General features: G+C 36.6%; 1 protein-coding gene across 1 annotated transcript in view; it reads left to right on the top strand.

The window, feature by feature from the left end:
- The window catches only part of LOC131694957 (uncharacterized), a 108,548-nt gene that overhangs the window by 36,179 nt on the left and 52,722 nt on the right, over positions 1-19,647 (top strand). The window contains exons 3-5 of the mRNA XM_058983503.1: positions 8,870-9,112; positions 16,048-16,301; positions 18,939-19,111. Coding sequence (XP_058839486.1) covers positions 8,870-9,112; positions 16,048-16,301; positions 18,939-19,111 — 670 coding nt within the window. The remainder of the gene's footprint in view (positions 1-8,869; positions 9,113-16,047; positions 16,302-18,938; positions 19,112-19,647) is intronic.

Raw genomic sequence — 19,647 nt, 5'->3', positions numbered from 1 at the left:
AGAGGTTGATATTACTCTGGTGATCTTTATTATTCGTATATCTGTTTACCCTGCTGCAAAAACCTGTAGATTAACATGATCATAAATCCTCGTCTTACAATATTACGGCGATAGCTCAATTCGATAAAGCGTCAGTTCACTTAGTGCCAACGAAGCTTTCTTCAAAAGATGGCTTGTAACGAAATAAAACTTTTTTAATCGATAATTTATTACATGTATTGAATTAAGCTATGACAAATGGCAATTCGTATTCGACAGTTTACACGACGTCACCCGCGTTACTGGTCAAACTTTTGTCGACGAGTGTCAATCAAGATTTTCTGACGCGTTCTTAACCCTTTATAAGGCCCAGAGTTTGGGGCTATTATTAATAGAAGCACGCTTTTCTCACTTAGTTTAGAATATTTTTACATTTATTTCGTAATAAAAACTGTTTTGAAAATGTACTACTACCGCCCGTTAGAAGACGTCAGTCTTTGTAATGTTTGACGTATTTCCAACGAGATAGGTGCAATGATAAAGACCAATCGAGCTGGATCAGAAATTCAGAAAGAAATTAGGGTGGGTTACTGGATATTACCTAATTAACAGTAAATAACCCCTGGAATCTGAGGATAAGTTGAAAAATGAGATCACAGATTACAGACGTACATTCATTCATTTTATTTTTTTCATTGCAATTTTTACCACTCATAAAACAAATTTTCAGGTTAAAAGTAGGTGTTTTTACAAATTAGCATCACCAACTTATTGGGTCTAGAGATTTTTTTTTCAAAATCGACCTAATTTTATTTTTTTATTTCGATTATAGAGGTTTTAATCTTAAGGTTATTCGCCTCTTCGGGTTAGAAAAATTTTTTATGAAAAATTTCTAATTCTATGTGCGGGGTCGGGACTCGAACCCAGGTGCGCTGCGTACAAGGCAATCGATTTACCAACTACGCTACGCACACCCACCTAATTTTATTGTCCAAAAGGAAAACGCCGTATTTTTTTTTTTCAAAAAACTCTTCACCAATCTGACACTTTTCACTGCATCTCAATAAAAAGTAATAAGAAGAGTTGCCAGACTCCTAACAATTAGATTTCATAAGATTGGAACACTTCTCACTTCATATTCCTACGTTATGAACAAATCGAAAAGGTGGCAATATAGTTTCCACTGCCTTATAACGCCATTTTGTGTACTGATATTGGACAGAGAGGATCAATAGACCAAATGAATCGCTTGGCAAAGAGCCAATTGGGAAAACGGGTTACCCGACCTAATGCAATTTGGTCGAATGCCATTTAGTCGAATATCGAATCTTTATCGATTAACTGAATGAGATGGATTCCGTTCATTCGGTAGTTTGACCGAATTACCGTAATTGAGGAACGTTTAAATATGATTGGATTAGTATTTAGTGTAATTTATTTACCTTATATTGAATTCTATTATTATTTTACCCTTGTGTCTTTTTTATTATATGGGAGATATTCGGAGAGATACGTACTGCGGAAAAAATTTAAAAACCTTTTTTCGAAATCCGTATAAAAACAGGGCAAAAAACCGCTTTATTCGACGGTTTTTGACATCATCATCACCGGCCGATGGCCGAACAATACGAGTGTTCGAAACATGCCCGAATGTATTTTAGATATCCGGATCACTTGATCCTGAGCCACCATGCTCCAGTCTTCCTGAACGCCCAACACACGCGCATCTTCCACGATTGCACCCAGTCAGCGCGGGTGGGGTCTGCCCCTCTTCTAGGTTCTCTGCTGAGCATAACTTTGGCTGATATCTCTTCCGGCTTTCGCGCTACATGACCAATCCACCGAAGTCTACCTTGTCTTATCGGTCTTCCAATGTCAGCATTTTTGTATACTTGGTACATCTCGTGATTAATGGGTCTGCGCCATCTTCCAGTTACTACTGTGCCGCCGAGTACAGAATGCAGTTTTTTTTCTTAAACACACTTATCCAGCACTCGATGGTCTACTTCCTTCAATGCCTTATGAAGCAGGGAGCCATCGGTGTTTTATATAGAGCAAGTATTGTGCACGTATGTAGGCTACAGGACTTTAGCAAACCATAGAAAATCCTACTCGCAACCTAACACGCCGTTTTATCTCGCCTTACTTTTTACATTATTTTCCCATTATTAATGTAAGGGATGCTGCGATTCAAACTTTAAACTCATTTTTCTTGAAAACATTAAAATGTCACTTAGTTCGGTTTGACCTAACACCGACCATATATTAAGATTATGTTTTCGGCAAGGTTGTAGCGCATACTTTTGGCAACATCTTCGCTGAAAAAAAACACAAACTCCGTATCTGTAATACCCTGCAACAGTATTGCTCCTTGTTTGTGTGAGGAGAACCCCTTAAAAGCAAATTTTTTAATATATCTTTTTATATATCATCCTGACAAGATCCGCATGTTCCGCAAAAAAAAGTTTGTAATATCAAAATGGACAACATTGGCTTATCTCATATTTTTTCGATGTAATTCGGCAAGGTTTGAAAAAATATATAGTTATATCAAGGTCTGTCATTTGCTGCTGATTTTCGTGATTAATACTCCTAGAAGTGAGATTTTTCAATTAATTTTATTTTTTGGTAGATGTCATGAGTTGACGTCGTCGGAAAAGTTGTGGAGATTGCTTTCACGATTATCATCGCTAAGTCTCTTCTTTGAATACTTTAGGAGCTATCGCTCGTTACATTTGGATATTTTGATCAAATATCTTTTTCAAATACGAGTCTTATATATTGGAAGAATTTATGCTATTTATTTATATCTCGAGCATTTCTAAAGATTATTGGACATTTTTTGAAAAACGTTGTTTTTTTTTGTTTTTTTTTCATTTTGACTATAGATTCCCCTCTTTTTTCGGGTTAAAAAAATCTCTTTCAAAAATCTCTAACCCTATTTGCGGGGTTGGGAATCGAACCCAGGTAAGCTGCGTACAAGGAAATTGATTTACCAACTACGCTATGCCATACCCAAAAACATTTTTTTTCTAATCGTCTCTACTCTACTGGAGACTACGAGAGGCAAATAAAACCCATTGATATTTATGGAATTAATATTGCGCTTCTAATTGCAAAATGCTGCCCATTTTTGCCTGTTCAAAAGTTATTACTAATGAAACTTTCGATAAGTTTTTTCAAAATCTATCCAATAGCTTCTAATTCACAAAATCTCTCTCTTCTGGAAGATAGCTTTATCTGTAATATTTAAGAAGTTATGTTGAAAAACGTTTTTGACGGGTCATTCACAAACAGCAGTCTACAACTTCGAGTGTATTATAAATATAGGTTTTTTGTCTTGAGTGACATTTTTGAAGATATCAGCATGTTTTTCAAGCCTTAAAAAATCTCCCTTCATGGGGGATCAATCACTGAACCGACATCCTGAAAATGAAGGTCTTGGATCATCGTAAACTGTCCGAGAAGACATCATTTTTGTGCACTTTTCCTTTTTATTTGTGTCAATACTTTATCGCACGTTTTTCCAAAACAAAACATTGTGCAGAGGTGTGTTTTCATGTTTGCTAGATCGCGAGCGTAGGACGATCGCGAACGGTTCGAGCGTTTGTATGTTAACATAGCGTCTTTGAGTATTAATTAAGTTTTGTTTTTTTGTGTTTCTGTTTATTTTGATTATTTTGTTTAATACATCAACAGGCATATCAAAGCCCCAATGATGTTAGCCTAAATACTAATCTTATTTCTAATACTCAAGTCGCACATAAAAACAATAATCATACAATAATTACAAACAAAGAATAAAAAGGTCAAGTGTTGTTAACGAAATGATTAAACAATCTGGAGAAACGTACACGCAGAGTATGTCGAGAAACGTTGAAATCAAATGCTGAAGCTACCTGGTTGAAAATTCGTTGCAGACCAGTGATGGCTCCATACATACTATAATTTGTGCGTCGCAATGGCAACCGGAACATATTGTTGTTACGTAGTGCTCGAGGTGCGACGTTTGTTCCAAAATAGCTGGGGCATCTATACGGCCTTGCAGAGTGTCAGCGATGAACAAAGCTCTTGCGGTATTCCATCGAACATGTAGGGGCTTGAGTTGAATCAGCTGACATCGGTTTTCATAGCTAGGTAGTCGGACAGGATCTCTCCACGGCAATCTACAGAGCGCAAAACGTAAAAAGCGTCGCTGCACACTTTCAATTCTTTCAACGCCATTATTATAGTTCGGGCTCCCCACTCAGGGCAATATTCTAGAATTGATCGGGATAAAGAACAGTACAACGATTTAAGACAATAAACATCCGTAAAGTTTTTGGCTATCCTGAATATGCATCCCAGCGCTCGAGACGCTTTACCTACTGCATAGGATACGTGTTGTTTAAACGTAAGTTGAGAATCCAGAATCACTCCCAGATCCTTCACGTGACTGACACGTTCGATTTCTGTCTCTAGTAGACGGTAGTTAAAATAAATCGAATCCTTCTTCCGTGAAAAAGATATTACCGAGCACTTCTTCGGGTTTACATACATGCGGTTCGTATTGCACCAATCAGCAAGGACTTGAAGCTGCTGTTGGAGAACTCTGCAATCTTCAATTGAACGAATTAGGCGAAAAATCTTGGTCATCTGCGACCGATAATCGTGGAGTCTTCAAAATTAGATGTACATCATTGAAGTATATCAGAAACATCAACGGTCCCAAGTGGCTTCCTTGAGGTATTCCAGATGTCGAAGAGAATGCAGAATTCATCTCGTCAGTAACTAGCACCATCTGGGTGTCTAGTTAGACGATGTATCTAAACTAGTACCCAAATTAGCACTAGTTAGACACAAAAAATTCCAAACAGTTCACACGACATATGTGAACGCCTAAAGCCACATGTCCCGAGTGATGTCCCGGGAAGCAAATATAACTCTGGTTTGCTGACGAGAAAGCGAAGACGAACTCTTGTCTTTTGGTTCAAGAAACCAAACGCCTGGTATTATGCAATAAAAATTGGACTAAACCGTTTTGCGTGTTAAGGGCAAGTATTTGTATTTGAGTATTTGCGCGAGCCGCGAGCCTGATGTTTAATTTTGAGTGTGTTAATGGTCCAACTGAGGGCATGGATCTAGGCTGCTGTTTGTATAATCGCACTTGAGACCGCGCTTTTAAACTCGCTGGTGTTAAAACGTTCACTTAATCACATACGCGCTTTTATGGTTGCAAGATCACGGGCGTAGGTTTTCGTGGATGATCGTAGTTGCTTGTCTCTGTGATCACGGTCGTATTCTATGATATTATAAATTAGTTTGTGTAACCGTATTACTGCTTGCATATTCGCGTGAGCTTTTGAATGTTCGCGCAAACCACGATTTGGAGTGTGCGGTTCAGATCTAAAAAGGAGTGAGCTCCTCCTTAGTGAGTGTCACTAAGGTATAAGGCTTGAGACTTCTAGTGTATATAAGTTTGTTTCTTTTTTTTAGGTAAAGAATTTAGGGGCCATTTGCATATTCGCGTGGGTTTTTGAATGTTCGAGCGGACCGTCATTCTGACGTTTAATTTCATAGTGTACGGTTCAGATGAAGTAAGAAAGTGAGCTCCCTAATCTCACTGAAATATGTAACTGTGACGCCCTGAGATTTGTCTTGTTGCGTTGCGTTGTGACGATGATTTTGTCGGATTACATGCCGACTTCATCATGTTTGACTGCTGATTATCTAATCAGAGATGCTTAGGAAGCGGTGGGTGAGTGAGAATTCATACCAATTCGACCCACATTAAAACCTCACCAGCATGATAGCCATCATTGCCGGCCGACCCCATCTCCATCGTTCACGGGGAAGGATAGGATACGCTCCAAGCAAGCGATGCATGGCCTATTAGGTAGTAGTGTAGTTGGTTTTCGAGCACACGATCACTTGAAAAGGAAAAGATCTTGTTTAGTTTTTATCTCTTTTTAAACTCTGGGTAGCCGGCTACCGAGAGTATCCTATGTTTTCTAAACAAAAGCAATTTGAACTCCAGATAGCCGAGTATTGCCTAGAAAAGCTAATCTTATCTGCATAATGGGCCGGACTACTTATTGCGACAGTATTCAGACAAATTTCGCTATTGCTTCTCTACAATATATTTATTGGATTGAAAACTACCGAGTGATAATACGTTGTACAGAACAAGAGTTATGGTAGCTCGAGATGTTATAAATATAGGAAAGTGTTTCCTATTTCCATATCGGATTGTTTGTGAAATACACGTACACTGAAGGGAAATGCAAAGGATCGTTAACCTGATGCACATGATTTTCAGTACGTATTGACCCGAGATCATCGATACTAGTCAGATTACAGTCCTATTCGGGCTGGTTTCCGTACAACTAATTATTGAGAAAAAAATATTAATCGACGGTTGTTGTATACAAACCGAATCTACTAAAGAAAACCAAGAAATAATTTTGAGCTGCCCAAAATAACCATTAACTGTACCGTAAAATTCACTCTGCAAGGCAGATACATCAGCAGATTCACGTGCGCGTCGTTTGTCCCCCTTACCTGTCAGCATACGACCACAGATCCTAGCCGATCTTCACTAATGCCACTCCCGCTCGAAACGAAACTGAGACAGGCTGCAATCCATCAACCTGTCGAAGTGAACGAACAGACAGCGGTTGGGGATAGAACCCGACCCAGTCCGGAGTTTAAGCAAAAAACGGCAAAAGGTGGCCTATACCTATACCCCTGTCGCTCGAGGGTGGCCGTTCGTATGTTGGCACTTGAGACCGCTTTTATAAATTCGTAAGTGCTTAACACGTCGACTTAATCTCCGGGCCTTTTTGTCGATTGCGAGATATTGGACGTTTGCGAGCGGGTTTGTATTATCGAGAAAAGCTCGAGCGTTTGTAGGTTATTATGCTCATTCTTTTTATCGCATGGACGTTAATATGTCGCGTTTGCTAGCGTATTTGTAATTTCGCCGGTAGAATACGAATAGCTATTTTTCGAGCTGACGCATTAAAACAGGTTAAACTGGTATTAATTGTTGATAACACTCTGTCACAGTGTTTTTATACATTTCAAGTTACTAGATTCATCGAAAGCAACACAAAACAATATTTAAAAAATAAATTGATCAACCGTTGTTTTGTGTTGTATTTGACTAGATCTACAACCTTTACTAGACTATTTAACACTAAGTTTCTACAAACTGGCACATGCTATATTGCAATACAATACCGTAAATCCATTCAGCCTTTCGGAGGGGTAATCAGCTGCGACCTTTTTGACATCATTTAACAGAACTCGGTTCCTCTATCAGGAATTAAAACATATTGGCTCAATTGCTTTAGAGCCGGCTTTTGCTTTTCTTTAATGGAATCTCAACCAGGATTATCACGGCAACCTGTTCTAAGTTCTGTCGAAAGTTTGCTCAGAATACCGATTGGATCCTGCTCATGTTATTAATGGGAGCCTTCTCAGAGTTTTTCTACAATTTTGTTAAGAACTAGGATACAAATTCTGTTCAGGATTTTGGCGGGACTCATGAGCTGGATGACGTGACCATTCTGAGCATCGATCATTGCTTTTCAGCTTGATATCAAGAACCCAAAAATTAAAAGCGTGAAGACGTTTCTTTGCCTTACGTGTGTATAACATTGAGATTATCAATTGACATTTACTATGCTTCGAGATCTGAATGTGTTTGCTTGATTATCTTCAATTCATCTTCTCCAGAATCTTAAAAACGAGTTCATCACAATAATCGACTAATCGACTCACCAAAGCATGAGTTTATGAACATATTTACTAATTATTCGAATAATCATCCCAAACCATCCCCAGAAAACTTTTCGCGCCATTCAACGCATCTTCAGTGTCACAGTTCAGTTGAGATTGCATACCATCCGACACCACTTTCTACTTCATCAAATAATTACCATCCTAAGGAACGGAAGACCTGTTGTTTTTTATTGCGGGGCCCAATTATGGCTTCGCTGCTCAGTTGGATGCCTCAAAGTAGCACACGGATGCCTATGCTGATACGTGAAAAATATTGATTAAAAACAAGACGAAGCCAGGTACCGGTTTGTTGATCGTTGAATCAGTAAGGAGGAAGGACACTAAAGAGCCATATCGAATTAACTGAGCATGCAATGTCAACTCCAGCGAAGGACTTTTCGATTTAGTTTATTTCATATTCCCCGCGCTGAGACTTGTCTGAAATTATATTTGTCAATAATAAATGGAATAAAGATAAACGATGATTGCTCAGCTGCAGCTGAAGGGTCTATTAAAGTATCTACCATTTTTATACCAAACACTCAACGAGTAGCTCCAATAAAACCTAATTTTGATTCAATCGGATCTTCGAGTGGGCCCGTAAGTGGTTTAGAAAACAAACAACTGAGAGTGGCTGCTAAGAAAAACAAAGCATGTGATTTTTTTACCCGTAGTGAAAAAAACTGACAGAGTCGAGGTTATTTCCATTGGTAATGTTAGGTTTCGCGATTTGATAGCACCATAAATCGCTGGAAGTAAAGTTTAATTGAACAGTCTTAAAATCATTTTACGACATTCATCTTCTTCTGCAACCAGAATAAGTCTTGGACAACAGCTCATAATTTCAAAAACTTTTTATTTGAATCTCTAATATTCACCATGTTATTTTAGTAATGTTTCGAAACTACAATACCACTTTGTACTAACAGCAATGTTAATTGCTGTAATAATTCCGGACGAAGTTACTCATTCGCAATTATTCCCAACAAACTTTCCTTGCTGAACCACTTAAAAACTACCACAGTCAAACATAAATCATCCTTCCCCGGCACGGAATGACACCCCCCCCCCCCAACGATAATTATCACTAATTTTTATCTTGCTTTTCTATCCCCAACTCACACAGACTACCAGCCGACGTCCCCGATCGAGGAAGTCACCACGGCACTGCACGGCAAAACGCTGAAGTTCATGCTGACCCACGATGTCAACGTGCGCCTGCCGGAGATCATGTTCGACGGGGCGGTCCTACGCATCGAACCGCGTGCCATCGAGGGCAACGGAATGGTCGCCAAGATGGAGTTCATCCCGCGCACCGCACTCCAGTCCAGGGGTATAACAGAGCCGAGGATTCTGTTCAAGAAAATTAGTGAGCATCTATCTATCTGTCTGTCTGTCTGTCCGTTTCTCGCTGTCCCTGTTTCACTTTTCAGATTGTGCACAGCCTTTTTCCGAACTAGCTCTGCTCTACATAAACGTACAATTTTATCATGTTACATGCCCGTATTGTTACAACTTTTAGGTTGTGTTTGTAAAGTAATCCTATTGTCCGCAATCTTGTCAATATTATCAGTAGCTTTTAACAATTCAATTAAAAATTGCATCAGAAGTTCGTCTAGATTTTTGAAAAATTGGAATAAACATGTCACAGTTATAGCCTGTTTAAAACTATGCTTAACCCCTTCATTCCCATGGTGTTAATGGACAACAACGTTTTTAAACAGCTATAGCTTTTGATTGAGGCGAGAATTGCTCCCAAAAACAAGTAAGCCTAATAAATGTGACTATTAGCTTTCATTTGCGCACTTTCAGATACAAGTATTAGCTCTAGAATTAATGTTATTACAAATAGTTTGATTGGATTCCGCAGGAGCAGTGCTGCCAGCGACAGTTTACGTTGACGACGAAAAATGATTTTTTTTAATCATTTCGTTTATTTGATAGGCACAAATGCGTTAGCTTGGCGGTGCCAAATTCTTTTGTTTTTACATTTTGGATATTTTAAAACTAGGAGGTTACAATGTTGAAAAACATTTTTTTTAAAGAGAAAAATTTTACAGCTATCTTAAGACTAGAAATAAGATTCTATATACAAGAGAGGGGGCAAAAGATTTTTTATGAAAAAATTTAAAACAAGAAATTCAATAGTAATAGTTTTTTAGGAAATATTTACAGTTATCTTAAAACTAACAATATTGAAAAATGAATTGATATATCTTCGTTATTTTGCAATGTTATTGAACACTGATAAAACCTATCAATTTAGACTGTCTTCGATTAAAAGAAAAAGGTTGGACATGTAAGGGTTAAAATGCGGCTTATTATGTCGCTTACCATGATCGCACCGATAGATCTCAATTCAAGTTTAAGTCAACTTTTACTTGATATATAAATCGGACAAAAATATAAAGAATAAACCGGTTTTTACTGAGTTCATTTTTAGTCAATTTTTAGTTTAAGTAAGTGATGGTTTCGACTACGTCGCATAGGTATCCGACACACCGACTTGGCTACCAGATAAAATCTAAAATCCATTATTTGGTGCAACTAAATACGGATTTTTTGGCAGATGAATATTAGGTCTTTAACTGACTTTTGCACTAGAGATTCATTTTTTGCTGACTTTTTTGGGGAACATTTGAATACGTCGCAGCAAAACGTGGCTCAGCAAAATTACTTTATCAGTGCAATCCCTCAGGGCAAACTATGAAGTTTTCCGTACAGATCGTAGGTCACGCAATGTTCTGTAGAAAACCGGCGGTGGCGTGCTTGCTGAGGTATGGCCACCAATCAGATTACGTCTCTGAGTTTCTGTGCTGGTGTCATTATCGATAGTCACCAGCTAGTAGAGGAAAGTGCAATCGAGATACGACTGCAGAGATCTGGATCAACGTACGCCCGATAGCTCAATCCGACGTTTCAAGTCGCAGAATTGAGAAGTGATGTCAAACGAATTTCTTCCCCGGCATTCTTACCAGTGCTCGGGTGATAGAAATGCTACTAGACCGCCCAATCCCTTCCTTTGTAATCTTGGCAATGCTTATGAAATTTGATATGCTTAAATTACAATGCGAACCTATGACACTCAGACTGTCACGTGTCAGCGTTGTAAACAAACTATACCGTATGAAAAAGCTCTGCGCGGATTCACCTGAGAGATAAAGTTTAACCATAGATTGCTACACGGAAAAAAAAATTCGGAGAAAACCACGATTTCTTAAACTAAACGATTTATGAAAATCTTTAAATTATTGATAATAAACCTCGTGTTCGTGAAACTATTTGTTTTCTAAAAACTAATTCGTGCCTAAAATATACATGGCGCTACATTCCAACGCATGGTTGGGTTATTGTTGTTGTTCCACGAACTTGTTTATTTTTGTGATTATTCTTATTTATATTTTTGGGATACAATGGTTTGTATAAAGTATATCAACTAAAAGAACCGACATTTAAACGATGTTCGTGATTTCAGGAGCGTTGTAGCGATTGATTTTACTAACTTCTGATCATGAGTTTAGTTTGGGATTTTTCTGGCAGAGGAGTAGGATTTGTGTTCATGATTTCAAGACCGTCACGATTTTCGTTATTCATATTCACGTTTTCGTGATATTTTAATCTCAAGTTGAGAGATTTGTGTTCATGATTTCAGGATCTTAGTCACTTATTCGTAATTTATATGCACGTTATCGTGATATTTTATTCTTGAGCTCACATTCAAATTTGACACGCGAAGTAATGTGACTCATGATTTTTTTTTATTCATTTCGTTTATTTGATAGGCACAAATGCGTTAGCTTAGCGGTGCCAAATGCTTATGTTTTTACATTTTGGATATCTTAAAACTAGGAGGTTACAATGTTGAAATATTTTTTTTTACAAAGGAAAAAAAAGTTTACAGCTATCTTAAGACTAGATGTGACTCATGATGTTAATGTTCAATTACTATCGGATTTTTTTACTCAGAGTAACGTGATAATATGAACTGGATCATAAAATTGTCACTGATTCGCGGTATCTTGTTTCGTGAACTATATAACCAACATGATTTGTAGTTCTATAATGTATTTTTGATGTTCAGCTAAATTTTCGTTTTGAGGGATTCCATGAGAAACCGGCCGACCGCAAAATATGACCATCGTAGATTCGAACGAAACTTTACAGGCGTGTTCGGTGAATGAATCTCCATGATATTCTCTGGCAATTGGAATATTTTGATACAAGAGCAATTTTTCAAAAGGGCGTAAACGTTTCTACGTGTATAAATTTCAAAAAAATTTTGTTCGTTCACTGTATTTTATACAGCAAAACTGTCTGAGAACGAGTTACAGGGTATAATAACTTCTATCCAAAAAAATATGCACTGAAAAAAATGTTGTGTCATTTTTCAAAAAACAAAAATTTATGTTAAAAATTTAAATTGCGAAAAACCCCATTTTTTAAATTTTTCTATTTTTTCTACGAAAACTTAAAGAAAAAAGAAACATTTCGAAGGTGATTGCATGATGGAGAACTTATCGGTAAAAAAGTTTTTCTAACAATAACTTCATACATGTTCTAGAATTTCATACTAATTGACATTCAAAATTGTAATTTTATCACAGAATATAATTCTAAGAATCATTTAAAATCAAAATGTAATTAACAAAAATCTTCCAAAATGCGATAGTTTTCGAGATATTTGGAATTTTGCTCCATCAAAAACAATTAATTCCTGTAATTATGCTCTTTTCAAAAGTTATTCGCGTTACCCCATCATAAAATGTCAAAAATCTAATGTTTATCGTTTTAAAGACGTAAAAGCAAATTTTTAGTGTATTTGGAGCATGGAGAAGCTTTCAATAAAAAAGTTTTCTTAACAACAACTTTTGACATATTTTTATAATTCATACTATTTGCAGTCAAAAATACAATTTTCTTTTTGAATATGATTCTAAACGCCTTTTTAAATCGAAATGCTCATAACAAAAATTTTCTGAAATGTAGTAGTTCTCGAGATATTTTAACTTTTGTTTTAACAACACAATTATTTTGTTTTATTACGACCTTTTCATAAGTTATTCGCGTTTCTCCATCAACAATAATAGGTTTTTAAAAAGGCCCATAAACTTTCCTGCAACTTTTCCTTTGACATCTAGGCGCTATTGTAAACCATTTGAAAGCTACATGAAAGTAACCAAAATATTATTTAACCATAGGGTCTGATGATTAAACTATATAGTTGAATCATATTTTGGTTGCTTTCATGTAACTTTCAAAAGATTTACAATATCGCCTTGATGTCAAAGAAAAAGTTGCAGGAAAGTTTATGGGCCTTTTTAAAAACCTATTATTGTTGATGGAGAAACGCGAATAACTTATGAAAAGGTCGTAATAAAACAAAATAATTGCGTTGTTAAAACAAAAGTTAAAATATCTCGAGAACTACTACATTTCAGAAAATTTTTGTTATGAGCATTTCGATTTAAAATGGCGTATAGAACCATATTCAGAAAGAAAATTGTATTTTTGACTGCAAATAGTATAAATTACAAAAATATGTCAAAAGTTGTTGTTAGGAAAACTTTTTTATTGAAAGCTTCTCCATGATCCAAATACACTGAAAAAGTTGCATTTACGTTTTTAAAACGATAAACATTAGATTTTTGAGATTTTATGATTGGGTAACGCGAATAACTTTTAAAAAGAGCATAATTACACGAATTAATTGGTTTTGATGGAGCAAAATTCCAAATATCTCGAAAACTATCACATTTTGGAAGATTTTTGTTAAATGCACTTTGATTTTAAATTATGCTTATAATTATATTCTGTAATAAAATTACAGTTTTGTATGTCAATTAGTAGGAAATGTAAAAACATGTTTGAAGTTGTTAGAAAAACTTTTTTACCGATTTTTTCTCCATCACGCAATCATCTTCAAAATGTTTCCTTTCTCTTTAGGTTTTTGTTGACAAAATATTAAAATTTAAAAAAAATGGGTTTTTTCGAAATTTAATTTTTAACAGAAATTTTTATTTTGTTGAAAAATGACACATTTTTTTCAGTATATATTTTTTTCGGACAGAAGTATTCATTCCCTGTAACTCGTTCTCAGATAGTTTTGCTGTATAAAATACGGTAATCGAACAAAAAAAATTGAAATTCATGCACGTGGGAACGTTTACGTCCTTTTGAAAAGTTGCTCTTGAGTCAAAATAATCTTATTACCTGTGGAAAATGTTTAGTCTTTCATGCCGGTGAAATGTGTAAAGTTTCATCGGAATCTAAGATGGTCGGTCACGATTTTAAAGATTTTCGGACGGATCTTCGTGGAATTCCTCTTTTCTGTCCGGAAATCACATTGAACCTTATAAAATAGATAACGATGTTTAAGGTCCTAATAGATGTCTTATAGCTGCTGCTCGCACCTATTATTAATCGCTAGAAGCTGGACATAACTATCTATTTCAAAACAAAATCCAAATTTTGTAAACTATTTCACAAGCACGAACGGTCAGTCGTCGATTATTATACTAGGATCTTGAAACAGTTCACGAATACATTAACAATATTTTATGATTTGATTTATTTCACGAGCGCGAATAGTCAGTCGTGACTATTATACTAGAAATCATGAATTAGTTTACGAATACATCAAAATGATTTCAATTTCACGAGCACGAATGGTGAGTCGTGACTAATTCGCTAGCAATCATGAATCATTTCACGTATACAATATTTTATGATTTGATAAACTGTTTCAGTAGCACAGATATTGTATCATGACTAATATATTAGAAATCATAAACTAGTTCATGATATTCCGAGTTTCGTCAAATAATTTACAAGAAACTATGTTTTGATTTTGTGAACTAATTCACAATCACAACAACCAGATCATGTTCAAGATGTAATAAATCATGAATTAGTTCACGTTATATAGTCGGACTCTGAATAATGTTCATAAATCTACGAACAAAATCACGAATCAACCTTTGGTTTTATGAATAATGTTCATACAGTAGTCACCGCACAGAAAATCTTTGTAGTGACATGGTAGAAACCGTGATTGAAGTTCACAAAACAAAATCAAAAAACGTTCATATTAAAAAAAACATTTTTGTTCATTTGCTTACAAATAACGTCCTAATACAAATTATTTATTTATTTGGATTTTGACGTCTGTGCCAATACCTTATTTAGAACTATTTATTTAGATTTATTTATTTAAAACAACTTGGTGGTATCCAACGGGGAAAAGAGATCGAAAATAGTGAAGCGAAAGCAATTATGAAAAAAAATCATCCCACAGGCAGAATTCGAACCTGCAACCTTTGAGACTCCGTCCCAATGCACAAACTCTTATGCTATCCCTGGGATAAGATGACGTCCCAGAAAGAACAAATGATTATCGCATTCGCGATAGTGATCGTGCTCTGCCTCCAAAGCGAGACCACACACAACCACAGCTGCCACCCAACACATTTGCTCTATTTAACTTCCCCTCTACCTCTGTTAACTGGGCAAGGGACCACAAATCGACAGTCTTCATTAGCTCTGTCACCCACCGAAGTATGAGTTGCCAGGGATAGCATAAGGGTTTGTGCATTGGGCCGGAGTCTCAAAGGTTGCAGGTTCTAATCCTGCATCTGGGAGATTTTTTTTCACATAATGGCTTACGCTTCACGCACCATTTCGAACTGTTTTCCCCTTTGGATACCATCAAAAAACGTCCTTATGTTGACTACTATAATATGATGATAATTTAAGGATGAGCTTAAGCTAAAATATCTATATCACAAAATATCTAAAATAAAGAGCCTAACGCCGTGCACCTGTTTCTAACAGTAATACCGGTGCTTCATCAGTATTATCGACTATAAATTCTGTTCTTATTTCACTTTACTTCTGCAGTTTCACTATTGTCAACCGCGTTGTGAAATGTGCTTGATTGCATTCAGGGGGCTATTGTCACAGTCACGCCACCTAGTGCCAAAAAATCATTTGGTGACGTAACTTTTGCCGAATTTGCGTAACCTGGAGACTGAATCAGGTTGCTGTTAGATCATACATTTTATCAAGCCCCAGATTTCCGGATTTTTCTAACTTTCTCGTTGACGATCGCATATTTCACAACTTGCTCACTATAGTTTTAAAAAACACTATCGAATCAATTGAACGGATATTGGAATAATGGATCAGTACACTGAAAACAAAAAAAAAAGATGGAATATCGGATCTGTAAAAGTGAATCAGGAGCCACCGTGAAAAAACTAACATCTCTTGCACGTCATTTTCTTTCCTTTCAATTTTCCATTCCAGAAAAACTATTCACCGGTAAACTGCTACTGGCCTTCCTCGGCGTAATTCTGGTGCTGAAGATCATCAAAATCAAGATCATGTGGCTATTCCCGCTGCTGGTCGGCGTCGGAACGGCCAAAAAGCTGATCCTGAAGTTCCTGCTGTTCCTGTTCCCGGCACTGTCGCACATCTTCAAACTGTGCTCGTACTACCACGAATCCTACCACAAGCCGAACTTCCACCATCACCAGCATCACATCAAGCATTTGCACTCGGTGAGAATATTTAGTTTTATCAGTACTCATTTCCGTCGACTGAAAATGTGTCAAACTGAACTGGTTTGTCGAACGCGTTTGCTTCTCGTTGCACTGTCATGACGCGACGAAATCACTGAAAACTCACACCAAGAAAAGCTAAAGACGATAACAACTAAAAACTAAACAAGAGTGAATATTAAGATGGGCGAAATGAGAAACTAAATAGATTGGCAACACTTCTTTAACACTTATTTCCAGGGGGATGTCATCCCTATCATCCGCTACGGAGATATTCTAGGCCCATGTCGCACATGCAATAGCATTGGGTTGTTTTGGTTTTAACAAAGGCAGATGTTGGCTAGAACAAAATGGCCGCCTAGCAGGGGCCTGCTTATTTCATTAAGTGAATTTTAGCACCTAGGTGTCACTAACAGAACCCTTCGTTCTGTGTTCAAATAAATCTTTAAACATTAGCGAATTATAGAAAAGTGAGTCATAAAATGAAGAATAAAATTCTTCTTTTATTACACACCTCGATAAACCTCAACTTTTCAAATGGCACAATATTTATTTCCAATTTATTTAACCCAGCAAACAGATAGGGACCAAGGTGATTCAATGGAATGTAATGTTATTTTTATTCATGATTTTACGTACAAAAAATGAAAAAAAGATTGATAACGAATATTTCGACACAGATCTTTCATTAGGGCCTAAGTCGCAATGTGCTCAAATGGAGAAAAATCAGTTTCAATATTCGGCGATGCTTTTTTAAATGTAACTTTTATTGTAGGTATAAATTATTTTATTATCATGTTTTTTCTAAAGCATCATTGGTTAAACCTTATAACAATATAACAAAGAATTTGATTCCTATGTGCTTTTAGTGGCAAGAAACTAAAAGAATGCTTACGCCCAATTTGCATTCCAGTCGTGATTTCGCCCTTCAGCAACCACCATTTGCGAAAGGGCTAAACTGTGAATATAATTTTCAGAATAGCGCGGTAAATGGGCTAAACTGACTCTGTCTTGCTGGGTAGGGCTGGGTAAATAGGCGAGCTTGACAGGATATTTTTTAATAGGGCTCAGCAAATGGGCGCATAGAAATCCAATGCAAATGAAAGGGCACGTGTATCTTTTCTTCAAATTTCATGAAAATATCGAAATATTCGAATGTTTATGTGCAACAACTACCGAGTAGACATGATCACAGTAGATATTAATTATCATTTATATAATAGAACCGCTTTTACAGAATAATTTTGTGAATAATAACCATTAGCCCCTGTTCTATCAAAAAAATTTAGTTTAGCCTTTATATTCCATATGAGAAGAAGGGCCTAAGTCGAAATCTCGAAGAAAATGAATGTTTCGCCGTTTTGTTTTCTTTAATTATAAATCGATCTATAAACTATTTTAACTAATTTTCAACTCAATTTTGTAGTATTTTAGTCGCATAATGCCATAATAGCGAAAACGCAGTTTGTTTTCATTTGTGATTTAAGCCCTAATGAAAAGTCTATGTCGATTTAACGTCAGCTGCAGCGGAAAAGACCAAAAACAGCATAGCGTTTAATAGCCCAATTCAATTCACAAATGTTACAGATAAACATTATCTTTGTTTTTCTAAGAAAATGTAAACAGGTTCATATTTGCCACTATCGGTCTTATTTGACAATTGTTTTGGTCACAGGAATTAGCATTTTTGCCTCTCTGACAGCCCACTGAGAAGTCCAAAAATCCAACGTTGGACGTCAGTCGAACAGTTTTTTGGATGTAGTCCAACATTGGTCAAACAATCCTTAAACGATTTTTTAAACATTTTAAACATCTTTTTCTAACCCAACTGGCTCAATATCATTGAATGGAAGGTGTTAGCCAATTTTTTAAATAATTTTTTATTCAACATTTAACCTAAACATCAAAAAAATATCGACTTTGAATGACATGGTCTAATGACCCAATTGATCGTCAATCAATGTATATTTACTTTGCTCGATACCAGATTGACAGTTCAAGAAGGTATTTTTGGCTTCACACTATTCGCCACTCTTTCCATTCTCTCTGGACAAAAATGTTTGGAAACGGTGAAAGCTAACTAATTTATCTTATTTTATGACTCCACTTATTTCGCCCTCGGGTTGCAAATTATGAGATTTGTTTCTTTGCCCACAGATATTATTTTAATGGGTCCGAACGATCAAAGTTCCATTAGATTAAATCTTGCCAAAGAGCTGCGAAGTACGAAGAAAGATTAAACCCAATGTTGGAAACCTGAATTGCTAGCCCCGTTCCCGATTGGGAACACAAGTATAACCGTGCCCAATTATCAATGTATGCCACCCAGTTATATTACAAGATAGGTGGTTCTTTATTTTTTGTTTTTGTTTTGACAAACGTGAATCTTCAACAGCTGTTGGGTCTGCCGGCCCCACCTAACAAGCCGAAATTGCGTAAATTACGCTTCACTGAACCCATTCGTCAATCGTCCGACTCATCGTTGTTAATTTAACTAGTTTAACAGTACATTTAATCGCCATAATGTGTATTGAACCAACCAAAACCACTCGGTAGCATGCGATTCGACAATAACTTTAACCTTAATGATGATTCAATGTTTTTCTTATTTCCTTTTTCCCCTTCTACCGATAACAGTTCTATGCACCGCACGAACATGGTACCATCACTGCCAACCTACCGGAGCTGATCTACACCAAGCCACCCCGGGGACACCCGTCGGAATACATCCACGGAGCACCGGTACCACCGCACTCACACTTCCAGCCCGACTTCCACTACGAATCGTCCGGTGTCGGACTAGGATCCGAGTGAGTATATCGATGTGCCTTGCGGTCCAGGGCCGCCAGCCACCAAACGATGCTTCTTAGGCTGACCGGTTGTGTAGCCTCCAGAGTGTGACTAAGTCAATTTAGGGTTTCAGTTAAGCCAACCGAAATGTACGGTGATTGTTTTTTTTTGTTCGCTAGAGCCCTGTGGAGGATTGTGATTATTTCAATTTTCCCTTGTTGAAAAATAATAAGACTTTTGACAGTTCGGATTTCGTGTCCATAGGGCTCTAGTATGTTTCTGTTTTTTATATGTTACATGTTAGTTCATTGACGTAATTCGTTCATGTGTTTCGTTACGGTTCTATTGTTGATTACGCATGATCGAAAGACGATAGGTGAGAAGTAGAAGATATGCTTAATGTTGTTGACGATTTGATACAGATTGGCTTACGTAACCGATTTCTTTTTATTTGGCAACATAACGAGAAACCTGCTACTAGTGAAATACTCATATTAACACGCTAATGCCGAAAATAATTGCTTAGCAATAACCCATTATATTATACATAGTTTTT

This window comes from Topomyia yanbarensis, chromosome 1, assembly GCF_030247195.1.
Source record: "Topomyia yanbarensis strain Yona2022 chromosome 1, ASM3024719v1, whole genome shotgun sequence".
Lineage (NCBI taxonomy): Eukaryota > Metazoa > Arthropoda > Insecta > Diptera > Culicidae > Topomyia > Topomyia yanbarensis.
The sequence above is the reverse complement of the archived record's forward strand: the minus strand, read 5'-3'. Positions and strand labels throughout refer to the sequence as shown.